Source organism: Girardinichthys multiradiatus, chromosome 3 (assembly GCF_021462225.1).
Source record: "Girardinichthys multiradiatus isolate DD_20200921_A chromosome 3, DD_fGirMul_XY1, whole genome shotgun sequence".
Classification (NCBI taxonomy): domain Eukaryota; kingdom Metazoa; phylum Chordata; class Actinopteri; order Cyprinodontiformes; family Goodeidae; genus Girardinichthys; species Girardinichthys multiradiatus.
In genome coordinates this window covers 23,115,906-23,128,910 of record NC_061796.1, presented here as the reverse complement: position 1 = coordinate 23,128,910, position 13,005 = coordinate 23,115,906, and the positions used below count along the sequence as shown (strand labels likewise).

At 40.5% G+C, this 13,005-nt stretch overlaps 1 protein-coding gene across 6 annotated transcripts in view; it reads right to left on the bottom strand.

Moving 5' to 3' along the window:
- The window catches only part of enpp2 (ectonucleotide pyrophosphatase/phosphodiesterase 2), a 61,956-nt gene that overhangs the window by 40,310 nt on the left and 8,641 nt on the right, over positions 1-13,005 (bottom strand). For 4 of the 6 annotated variants that reach the window (XR_007037658.1, XM_047361139.1, XM_047361140.1 and 1 more), the window contains 7 exons: positions 11,435-11,590; positions 9,668-9,793; positions 7,261-7,321; positions 7,071-7,168; positions 3,888-3,967; positions 3,654-3,773; positions 2,876-2,931 (listed from right to left, as the gene is read on the bottom strand). Coding sequence is in view for 5 of the 6 variants with exons in the window: in XM_047361139.1 (XP_047217095.1) it covers positions 2,876-2,931; positions 3,654-3,773; positions 3,888-3,967; positions 7,071-7,168; positions 7,261-7,321; positions 9,668-9,793; positions 11,435-11,590 (697 nt within the window). In the remaining variant the exon portion in view is untranslated. Of the gene's footprint in view, positions 1-2,875; positions 2,932-3,653; positions 3,774-3,887; positions 3,968-7,070; positions 7,169-7,260; positions 7,322-9,667; positions 9,794-11,434; positions 11,591-13,005 lie in introns of those variants that run through there. The other 2 variants (XM_047361142.1, XM_047361141.1) reach the window with 2 other exon arrangements.

The window sequence follows — 13,005 nt, the reverse complement described above, 5'->3', positions numbered from 1 at the left end:
AATTAGGGTTGAGGTCAGAGCTGTTCCAGAAGCTCAACGTCAGCATGCCTAGTTTATGTGTGTTTTGGATTATTATACAGCTGAAGCAGCTTGCTGGCTCATTGTGTGTTTTTAGCAGTTATAAAGAAATGTCCAGAACTCCTGTAAGCCAGCAGATGAAGGTAAAGTAAGGTAAGGTAAGGTAAGGTAAGTTTATTCATATAGCGCTTTTCAGTAACGAGACACTCAAAGCGCTGTACATACAATTACAATACAATCACAAAGAACACAGAAAAACAAATCGAATGCTAAGAAATCTAAAAATCTATGAATCCTTCTGAGAAATCTAAAAATCTCTGGCCAACATTACAATGATACAGATAACATTAATAATCCTTTGGGTTTTACTGGTGAGAGCTGGTTCTAAACGAATCTTTCTAAAGAGGTAATTATATCATTAAGTCATCATTCCACTGAATTCTAACTAGTGAAGCTGAGTCACTGGTACAAAACAGCTTTAATCCACATTTTCAGGTGCTAATAATACATTGCTTTTACTGGTGCTGAAGTTGAACTAAGTAATCTAATTAAGAAAGCTGGGTCATTGGTGTAAGAGCAGCTAAAGTCCAAGTTACTAATAATGTTTGGTTTTCGCTGGTAAAATCTATGAAAAGTAATGAAATCACACATTTAGGTAAAGTAAGATAGGAGGGAAAAAAAATCATATTTCAGACTCTATTCTTAGCAGAATAGAGTCTGAAATAGTACAAAAAATCTCAGGAGGGGTAAGCAACACACACATAAGTAAAGATTCAGCGAGGGTACGGTGGAATCTTGAGGGTGTGAATGTATAAGTCTGAGTGTGTTTGCAAGAATTAGACTGTCAACACTGATAGAAGCACCATTGTCCATGAGAAGAGAGGTGGACGTTTTATCAATCCTATCAGCACACAGCTGGTAGGGGAGTGCTGGGGAAGAGTGTCGTGTTTATATAACATCCAGGAGATATTTTGTCGACGGCCAGTTAGCAGAAGTTGCCAAGGCCACATTGAGGAGCCAGATTTAGAAAAACAATAAATGTTGTGGTTCAGGCAGTTGTGAATTTCCAACCACCTTAAGAGTTTTACTGGTATGTCTCTATTGTGAATCCAAATAGCCAACTTTCTGGTATTTTTTGCAGATCTAGAGCGTACAACTTCTCCAAGATTATATCCTTTAACCTCTGAGTCCAACCGCTGCCAGGCTGCGATTCTGTTCAAGAATCGTGTCCAGCTTGTGATTCTGCTCTTTTAACATTTCAGTCTGAGTGTTGATCGCTCTACAGACTCCATCCAACATCGCAGGCAGCTTTGGAGTGATTTGAACAGCCTATGAAGAGTGTGCTATCAGTGTTATTTCATCATTTTAATGTAAAATCTGTTCCAGGGTCCAGAAAGTAAAACCTCTGAATGAAAGAATGTGGTAAGATCTGTTACATCACTTATGGTCAGAAAGAAGACATTGTGGATGTGCAGTGCTTTTGGTGGCCACTGGGGGCTAGCTATAAAACACAGCATACAGTAAGTGACAGTCTGTAAACCACATTTTACACAATGTCATTTGAAATTTCTCATTGCACCATAAGCTTTGTAAATCCATACAAGATTGTTTCTTCATTCTCCTGTAGGCAACTGATGAGACAAACTCCAGCTTAACTCAGCACGTTTACTCTTTGTCCTGATAATATAAAGCCAGTTCCAATAAAGTCGGGACATTGTTTAAAACCTAAATTAAAACAGATTACTTCGCAAATCCTGTTCAACCTATATGCAACTAAAACCAACACTGAATGCCCGTGACCTTTGATCTCTTAGAAGGTGCTGCATTACAGACAGACATCATTCTGTAACAGATATTACCACATGGGCTCAGGAACTCCTCAAGAAACTATCGCCAGTTAACTCAGTTCGTCGCTACATCTACAAGCGCAAGATAAAACCCTAACAGAACATCAACAGAAACAGCGCCAGCTTCTCTGGGCCCGAGCTCATCTGAGATGGAATGACCTAAAGAGGAAAAGTGTTCTGATGAGCCCACATCTTAATAGTTTTTATAAATCATGGACGTCATTTTCTCCTGGTCAACGATGAAAAGGACTATCTGGATTGTCATCAGACCAAAGTTGAAAAGCCAGCATCTGTGATGGTATGGAGGTGTGTTAGTGCCCATGGCATCATGGGTAACTTGACCATCTGTGAGGTTTTGGAGCAACATCTGCTGTCATTCAAGCAACGTCTTTTTCAGGGACGTTCTGCTTATTTCAGCAAGACACAATGCCCAGCCACATTCTGGACGTGTTACAACAGCGTGGCTTTGTAGTAAAAGAGTTCTGATACCAGACTGACCTGCCTGCAGTCCAGACCTGTCTACCATTATAAACGTCTGGTGCATTATGAAGCACAAAATATGACAACAGAGACTTCGGACTGTTGAGCAACTGAAGTTGTTCATCAAGCAAGAATGGGAAAGGTTTCCACCTACAAAGCTTCAACAGTTACTGTCCTCAGTTCCCAAACCTCACCGAGTGTTGTTAAGGAAAGATGATGTAACACAGAGGTAAACAGGCCCCTGTCCCAACTGTGTTGCAAGAATCAAATTCAACATGACTGAATATTTGCAACAAAAAAAAAACAATACAGTTTATCAGTTTGAACATTAAAGATGTCCATGGACAGTCCTAGCAGTCCAAAAACAGACAGGCACAGAGGATGAAATTTAGGTCACAAAGCTTTGTGGTTAAGCAGACTGGAGGTAAGAATCAACCCTTAATAAGCTGGAAGAGCTGTTAGTCAGCAAATGTTGACATATCTATTTGGGCCACAATTGTGAGGTGGTGTGTGTGAACATGCAAACTTACACGGGCCAGAAGAAGGTAGCAGCTTTCATTCCCTGTCTGAGGGCTGTTATCCAGATCTGAACCAAACAAAACTCTGTTAATAATTTTTAAAGCATAATTCCTTCTTTCACATCTAATATTTAGCTTTGACCAATCAACTCAGTTTGGTTTTTGTTTGCATTTATGCTCTTACAGACGCAAACACATTTACATATCATATATATTATTATGTTATACGGCTTTTTGCACACCCTTACCAGAGGTAAAGATGTGCAAAAAACCTTAAAATGAATTCATGTTTAATAACAACATCATAATCTCACATCGAAAAACTGAGAAACAGCCAATCTGTAATTTGAGGACATTCATTGAGTGGAGCAAACAAACCCCACATAATTAATTGTTTAACAAAGTCACCAGTGGCACATTTATAATTATCCTTGACAATAACGTTAAAGTGACATCAGTATCTTTATAATTTTCTATTTTAACTCATTAGTAGCTTACAATTATTAGTCCATGCCTATCTGATTCCCTGGGGAATAAATATGATGTGACACAGAGCAGAGCCTTATTAGCCATGAGGCTGGGCAGGGATCCATATTGTTGTTGGGTGATATTACCATGACACCCAGTGAGCAGGATGATCACTCTGACAGAACTGCAGCAAAGCGTCACCATGTCTCCATAACAACCATTACCAGTGGAGCCAACTGATTTGTCCATGTCTGTATCAATATGTTACCCCTCCCAACTCGGTTGGCCCTGAAGGAGAATGTTCAACTCTGCAGGAACTTACAGGTTGTCCTCCCCACCAACGATGGTTCAGTTTTTCTCTGCTTCTCAGGTTAAAAGTTGCATCAAATGTTGGGTCATACATGGAGTTTCCAACGATGCCATGAGACTCTGGATAGAGACCCTTAAATAAAATGATATGTCATCAAGGAGTCACATCAGCTTGGTTTTATTGGATTAAAAACATGAGTGTGTTGACATTTATGCAGATAGGAAAACAAACTGAATTCATACTTACTGTTGCTATTGAGTAGAGGTTAGGGAAGGTTTTAGAAGGATAAACAGGCCTCATGTACGGAGCATGGGTTCCACATGTTCCTAAAGAAGAACATGCATTTAATTTTCTAATTTATTCCTAGATGAATAAACAGTCAGACATTGATTTAACACAATGAACAAAACATGAAGTTCTGTTTAAAGTTCAAACAGGTTTACTGCATTACAGCAGAATTATTGTTCCGAAGGTAAAAATCCTCCTTCTGTGTAAAACATGTTAGCTTCTGAAAGCTGGTCTGAATCTGGCCGCAGCCAGTAGCTCCTTTATAAACCAACCATCTCCAACACTATGATGCTTCGGGCTGCGCTAAATATGAAAACACAACAGCAATCAATGATATATCCATAAAATGCATTATTATGTGATCAGAATTTACATGCTCCAACTTCTAGGTTGTTCATATATGGTTCCCAGAGTTGAACAAAGTCCTTTGATTTTCCTTTGGCAATGATAGTTAGTTTTTCCAGAACAATACATTCTGAAAGCCTCTATACTTTTCCACTTCTACACTCTCCTGACTAGTAGAGTCCAAAGTCCAGTAATTTGGTTTGTTTCTTTGTTTGTTTAAAACATATATCTGGAGCATTACTGAACATCTAATGACATTTGGCAGGGGTTATATACAGGTCCTTCTCAAAATATTAGCATATTGTGATAAAGTTAATTATTTTCCATAATGTAATGAAGAAAATTTAACATTCATATATTTTAGATTCATTGCACACTAACTGAAATATTTCAGGTCTTTTATTGTCTTAATACGGATGATTTTGGCATACAGCTCATGAAAACCCAAAATTCCTATCTCACAAAATTAGCATATCATTAAAAGGGTCTCTAAACGAGCTATGAACCTAATCATCTGAATCAACGAGTTAACTCTAAACACCTGCAAAAGATTCCTGAGGCCTTTAAAACTCCCAGCCTGGTTCATCATTCAAAACCCCAATCATGGGTAAGACTGCCGACCTGACTGCTGTCCAGAAGGCCACTATTGACACCCTCAAGCAAGAGGGTAAGACACGGAAAGAAATTTCTGAACGAATAGGCTGTTCCCAGAGTGCTGTATCAAGGCACCTCAGTGGGAAGTCTGTGGGAAGGAAAAGGTGTGGCAGAAAACGCTGCACAACGAGAAGAGGTGACCGGACCCTGAGGAAGATTGTGGAGAAGGGCCGATTCCAGACCTTGGGGGACATGCGGAAGCAATGGACTGAGTGTGGAGTAGAAACATCCAGAGCCACCGTGCACAGGCGTGTGCAGGAAATGGGCTACAGGTGCCGCATTCCCCAGGTCAAGCCACTTTTGAACCAGAAACAGCGGCAGAAGCGCCTGACCTGGGCTACAGAGAAGCAGCACTGGACTGTTGCTCAGTGGTCCAAAGTACTTTTTTCAGATGAAAGCAAATTCTGCATGTCATTCGGAAATCAAGGTGCCAGAGTCTGGAGGAAGACTGGGGAGAAGGAAATGCCAAAATGCCAGAAGTCCAGTGTCAAGTACCCACAGTCAGTGATGGTCTGGGGTGCCGTGTCAGCTGCTGGTGTTGGTCCACTGTGTTTTATCAAGGGCAGGGTCAATGCAGCTAGCTATCAGGAGATTTTGGAGCACTTCATGCTTCCATCTGCTGAAAAGCTTTATGGAGATGAAGATTTCATTTTTCAGCACGACCTGGCACCTGCTCACAGTGCCAAAACCACTGGTAAATGGTTTACTGACCATGGTATCACTGTGCTCAATTGGCCTGCCAACTCTCCTGACCTGAACCCCATAGAGAATCTGTGGGATATTGTGAAGAGAACGTTGAGAGATTCAAGACCCAACACTCTGGATGAGCTAAAGGCCGCAATCGAAGCATCCTGGGCCTCCATAAGACCTCAGCAGTGCCACAGGCTGATTGCCTCCATGCCACGCCGCATTGAAGCAGTCATTTCTGCAAAAGGATTCCCGACCAAGTATTGAGTGCATAACTGTACATGATCATTTGAAGGTTGACGTTTTTTGTATTAAAAACACTTTTCTTTTATTGGTCGGATGAACTATGCTAATTTTGTGAGATAGGAATTTTGGGTTTTCATGAGCTGTATGCCACAATCATCCGTATTAAGACAATAAAAGACCTGAAATATTTCAGTTAGTGTGCAATGAATCTAAAATATATGAATGTTAAATTTTCATCATGACATCATGGAAAATAATGAACTTTATCACAATATGCTAATATTTTGAGAAGGACCTGTATGTTCTCATCAGCTACTTATATTGTAGTATTTAAAACCATTTATTTGCTTGTTTTTATGCCACATTCCAGTCTGTTTTGTTTATGTCGTCATGATTATGAGCCTCCAAGCGTTGGGTTTGTCCATACTTGAGTCATTTGAGCTGGACATCAGTAACTTAGAACATGTGACAGTAAACCTTTTCTTTTCAGTTGCTGAACAGGTGTTTCTTTTATTTTTGATCATGGTGGGATCTGTATACTGTGTCTGGATCTGGAAAGCATATAACTTCTGAGCTGTAAATATTTAATTAGATGTTTTTTTAGGAATTTTGTATTTTTATACTTAATTGTTTGAAGGTAACAAATCATCATTTACAGATCGTTATCTTTTTGGATCCCTTTCACATTCTATAGTTTTAAACCCTCCATCCTTTTGGCCTAGTATAAAATGGATCCAGTTCTAAAATCCCAACCAGAGGAGACTTTATATAATACTTGAGGCTTCACCTCTCCCTACAAACTTTGTACATAAAGCATCCTCATACACTGTAAATAATTTATTTCTATATATCTATGTCCTTTTATTGTAAATATTTACTTCCTTTAATGCATCTGCACCAATGTGAGAGCTGGGTTAGTTTTAGATTTGCTGTGGTGAGCTTTGTGGGAAAATTGTTTAAGAATTTTCCAGGATTTTGTTGATTCTTTAAGATTCCAACAGTGACCTGAGCGACCTTCAGTCCTGCACTCTGTTGTGCTGATTTCAGAAGAGAGCAGTATGTGCAGACACAAATGAAATTCAGCTAGGAGGGATGGGGTCCTGCTGGCAATAATGTCAATTTTATATTACGGAGGGATATTCCTGTTTCTGTCTTGTACGTTTAATTTTGAAGATGCTAAATAATGCTGATAAAAGCATGCAAGCTTACGAAGTTTTTCAATGTTGGGTATGATGGTGTTCCCTCTCTTCATGTAAGAAGCTCTAAACCCATCCACTGACAATATGATGAGTGGTGGACGCACAAACCTGTGCATGCAACAAAAGAGGGAATGCGAACAGTAAAACACTGTCAGGCTTCTTTAATCCATTCTGCGAAGTTTTCAAAGATTGAAACATACCCAGCAGGACATTCGGGGGTCTTGATTTCCTCACATTCATCCTGCAGCCATGAGGGGTCTCCTGAAGAATCCAAAAGGAGGTGAGAGAAACATCAGCACACATTCCAGACAGCTGACACATTCTTCAACTTTAATAAGTTAGGCAACTATAAGCGCAGTAAATAAGTATTTACCCACTTAAAGATTTCTTCAGTTCTTTTTCATAAATATTTTAAATCATTATCCAAATTTAATTAAACAACCTTAGTAAATACAAACTGCAGAATTCAAGGTTAAAGTCACTGTGTTTCTACCAGTAGGTAGATTTGTTTTGCTTCATAAATTCAGTGGATGACATCTGTATTTAACAGGTTTTCAACCCGAGCTGGTTCTGGGAAAGCATATATGAGGGGGCAGAAATGTGAAGGGGAGCATCATCATGCGTACACATGATGCTCCAGCATCAATAAACATGCTCCAGTGTTTTTTGTAGGATTGAGGTAAACTGTGTAGTCCTGTCCAATTTGCATTTGTACACGGCTTAGTGTGTAGCTCGGAAACGCACAATATGAACTTCGCCATTTTGCTTTCAGCTCTTTCCCGCTGATGACCCCATTTTAACTGGCTGTGTGTGTATTTGTTACTGACCGTGGAGTGGGCGGGAGCTTGCACAGCGGTGCACTGTGCTCCGCTTGTGTTTTGCTCAAACAGCAAGAAACTGCCCTTGCATGGCGATAATGGCAATAATAATGAATATTATGCTGAAAAGCAAACAATGATTACCAAAGCAGATTACTTTGAACAGATAACTCAACAATGCACAATATTTAGGAATTAACCACACAATGAAACATGCAAACTTACAATCTCATGGACGCATAAACATTGCTGAAACAGACATGTGAGTGTCCCGATAACTAAAGAAATCCACTGATGAAAGGAATTCTCTGTATTCTGCTGGCTGCTATTTATTGACTAATGAGGGGCGATGAGGAGGCAGCGAACTCTGAACCATTCAGCACGGCAGAGTCAAGTCCCGCAGAGAAAAAAATTATTGGATGGATTAGAAGAGGAACAATTATTATGGCATGCTGATGTGTTCAAGTGTCCAGAAACAAGTCAAATCAAAACCCTGTGAACAGTTGCAGCTCCAGGGCTTTGGAGCCTCACTCTATTTTTAAATCTACTCTGAAAACTTATCTTTTTTCTTTGGCTTCTGACCCAACATGAGAGAGCTCATTTTATTTGTTATTTTATGTGTTTATTTGGTATTTGTGTTTTAATGCTTATATATGATAACTGTTTGAGACTTTGGTCAAGTGAGCTTTTTTTTTGGTAATAATGTGCGGTTTGAGGTAGGACCAAAGTGCAGAGAAGAATGCCAGGAGCCAGGGAAATGAAGGTAAGTTAAGTTTTAATTGTTCTCAATCACAACTCAGGCAAGAAACCAGGAGTAAGCCGAACCAGAACCAGGACAATTCAATTCAGTTTTATTTATATAGAGCCAATTCACAACACATGTCATCTCAAGGCACTTCACAAAAGTCAGGTACATACATTCCAATTAATCCTAACCATTGAACAGTGCAGTCAGATTCAGTTATTTATTCAAATAGGATAAAATGTTTTTCTATATAAGGAAACCCACCAGATTGCATCAGAGTTACCAAACATAACGGAGTGTTAGACAGAAAGTGAACAAAAAAGAACCGGCGCTAAACAATGGAAACTAAAGAGCTTTAATACAAACGGGGAAAGCAGGGTGAACCAATGAATAGAGGGACCAGGTAATCAGGGGAACTAGGAACAGGTGTGGGCTAGGCTGCAGGGGACAGAGGGTAAACAAAGGACCAGACCAAGTTAAATGAACAAATACACAAACAAAACTCAGACACTGGCTGGATATTTTTTTTAAATGCTTATAAATAAAGTTGGCTTGGCGGTTATAAAAATCTGAGGGAGAAGATCCGGCCATCAGGTTATGACCTTAAGGTAAACACACAGTTGGTCTTTGCAGCAGGACAATGATCCAAAGGAAACAAGCAAGTCTACCTCTGAGTAGCAAAAGAAACATTGACTGAGAAGTTGTAGGATGACCTTCAGTGCTAACAGATCCTGCAATATGGCTAAATTAAATAAATTCTGCTAAGCAGAGTGGGTCAAAATTCCTCCACAGTGATGGAAAAGGCTCGTTTTGTTATCATGAACACTTAATGGTAGCTGTTGCTGCAAGGTTGGAACAACGAGTTTTTAGGTCTAGGGTGTAATTACCTTTTAACAAAGATCCAGGTTGTTTTGGGTAGTTTTTTTATGTTAGATAATCATTTAAAAACAGCTTTTAAAAATTTACTCAGGATATATTATATCTCTAAGGGGTAAATACTTTATTCCAGCACTGTATAACCGAGAGATATAGGAAGTTGCAAACCTCTACACAGTTTCTTGTAGTTGGTACAGCAGTCTCCTTTGGAGAGGCAGTCATCAGAGCAGTGGCAGGCATGCTGTTCGTTTCGGGTCTCGCCACATCGATCCTTGCTGCACTCATAACCTCCCTCTATTTGCACGGGAAACAGAAAACATCATCACATCTGAACGGAAATCTTCTCACTCAACAACCTTTAAACAGTTGCAACTACTCTTAGAGAGTAGAGTGGAAAGCACGACATCACAGGGACAGTGGTCTGGCTGTGTACTGGGCAGGCAGCTTGGGGTCTATGATGACTTAGTGCTCTGTGTTTTAAAGTTTTCCCTTTAAACAGAGGTTTTATTTGGGATGTGACACTGTCAGGGAAAATTGCATCATGGCTTTCAGGCAGATGCAGGATTAATGTGGCAAATTAGCGGTGAGCCAAAGACCACCGGGCTGAAAGAGAGAGCATAAAATCAGACCACCAGTACTGGAAGTAGCAGGGGGGAAATGTTGACACAGCAGAGAGGGAGGGAGAAAAACAGCAAACCTGTTTCAGCATCATTAGGTGCAGCGCGCTCTTCCAGCTCATGTAGCTGAATAGAAAGCTGGACCATCAGCTTGAAAGTGTTCTGTAATTTCTGTAATAAATAATTCTTTCATGTTAAAAGAAATGAGATGTAAACTGTAGATTACAGCTCTGTTGAACAAATGTTCTTCTTTTAAACCTTATTATTTATAGTTATGAGTTTATGCGCTGCTTTAGATTAATGATGGTTTCTCAGTAATCAGGGTTTGCTATATAAAAGCAAAGGTCAGATCAGAGTTCAACATCAAAAGGAGCCCTGATGTAACAAAAGGGCCTCCAGTTCTTAGGCTCATAAAAAAACTGCACAGTATTGAAAAAAATCAGCTGCATATGCTGAGGGGACGGCTGCATAGTGGTGCAAATATCGGCACTTTTGCTTTGTAGCCAGAAGGTCCTGGGTTCAAATCCCTGCCTGGATCATTCTGTGTAGAGTTTTCATGTTTTCCTTGTGCAGATGTGGGTTTTTTCTGAGTACTCCGGCCTCCTCCAACAGTCCAAAGACATAGCTGTTAAAGTAACTGTTCTCTTTAAATTGCCCTTGCATTTGTATGGTCATGTGCCTCTGTGGTGGACTGGTGACCTGACAAGGGCGAACCCCACCTCTTACCCAATGACCCAGAAACAGGCACCAGCCGCTCATTCCCCAGACCTGAGGATGTCATGCCATCATTTGATTGACTGATTCAGGTGTGCTGGAGCAGAGACATCTCTAAAGCATGGATGACAGTGGTTCCTGAGGACCATGACTGAGAAGCACTGCCTTGAGACACTTGGTGACAATCAGCACTAAATAAATAAAATGAATTAAACTCATAAAGCCATTTTCTAATCATACTGACCACTCAAAATGCTTCACACTAGAACCACATTCACCCAGCCATACTCACATCTATCACACTAACAGGCAGATCAGGAGGCAACACTTTAAGTTAAATGCCTTGCCCAATGGCACAGACAGGAATCAGGAATCAAACCCACAAGTTTCTGACTGGAAGGAGACTCCTCTTTCCATTGAGTCACAGTTGCCCCAATCCTCCACTAGCCAGTAACTTTAAACATCAGGTGGTAAGAACTCTACCTATGCCTGAGGAGTCACTGCAGGTCAATAGGCCCCAGCTGAGAGATGAGAGGAATTATGCAGGACTGAAACTGTGTTGGGGGTGATGGGTTAGCATGAAGGCATGTTAGTGTTGCAGTACCCGTCCGGAGGCAGAGCTGGTTAAAGTCGGAGCAGCAGCTGTTGTAGGTCTTACACAGGTTGTCACATCGACAGTTTGGGGGCTCCACCTCCACCAGTTCAAAACATCTGTTCCTGCAGGAGCCAGACGTTGGCACGTACTGGGAGCCAGAGCGAGCTGAGGACAGGAGACAGAGAGCTTCAGGAAGATCATTTTAACCTCAGGTAGTCTTCGTCATCCGTCTCCTACATGGCTATAAATTAGCAGAAATTAAGTGCATTTGGTAGAACATCGTGTCATGTTTATGACATTTGTTTTTGATGCCCCCTGTTTCATACAGTGGGATGAAAGGTGTAAATGTTAGTGTTCTTCGACATCAGGGTGGGGTTGGTGTCAATTCATCTTTGATCTGGTCACTGTCCCACTTTTTACCCATGCTTACTGATCTGAAGAAGGAAGTTCAGTTCTCTGAAACATGATTTGATTATTCGAGCCCCCAAGTGGGGTTAATACATTTTTTTAATAATTACTTTTTACTCTCCCTTTTGAAATAATCACTGTCTGAATGAATCAGAAAGTGGGTCAGAGTGGTCAGGTAGAGCTACTCCAAACATTTAGCATGCTGAGGTGAATGAATCTTCATCAGTGCAGACAGGGTCTGCACAGTGCACAATCACCTTGAATCATTGTATTGTTGGGCCATGCCTGCTATGTCTTAGAAGAACTTCTCTCTTCTCTAAGCCATTGCAACACAGGGCATACATGTAACAGCATGATGAGGTATTGAAATGAAACTACTGTGTTTCTTTCTTAAAATCCACCCCTCAAAATATTTAAGCTGCCATGGAGGTTGTAGCAGCTGCATAAATAAACCGTGCTGCAGTGGTACGTCTGCAGCACGGTTTATATATGGAGAACTAATATTGAATTTTGAGGTCAGAACTGTCGAGAAACCTCAATTATTTTAGGAGGGTTCTTGTTCTAGTTGTAAATTTAGGAATTGAATCAATTAACGGCGTTTTGAGAATACTAATACCCAGGTTGAATATATAAATAATGAAGACAACATCTGTTTAGATCTGTATACCCAAGACCAGTTGGATATTGTCCACCATTGACTAAGGTTTGGATGGTTTATCAGCTGAAATTGTCAGGAGAAGCAGAGAGGAGAACTGGCAGGACCGGTGATGGTCCAAAGTTTCCCTGAAAAAATTACAATTTTGGGCTTTATGAGGAAGTGCTTTTCTCAGCCATGGCAATAATGAGGACAAGGATGTTAAACGCAAAATTAGTTTAGTTTGTATATTGGACATTCTTGCTCATGGATTCAGCGGAGACTTCCTCCTGTTGGGTCCGATGCAGGCAGTCTGATTACAGGCAGTTGCTCTCTGCCTGCTCCCTCCTCCTGCAGACGCTGCTTCGCTTAAGGACAATAAATGTCCAAACCAAACATGCTGTTTCTTGGTGGTATTGTTCTGTATGTTTTGAGGGAAATGTTTTTGCGTCTGAACAGCTGATTTTATGTGTGATGAGCTGGTTTAGAATGTTACTAAATACAGCGCCCCCTATCTGCGTGTAAATCAGAGAGCTGA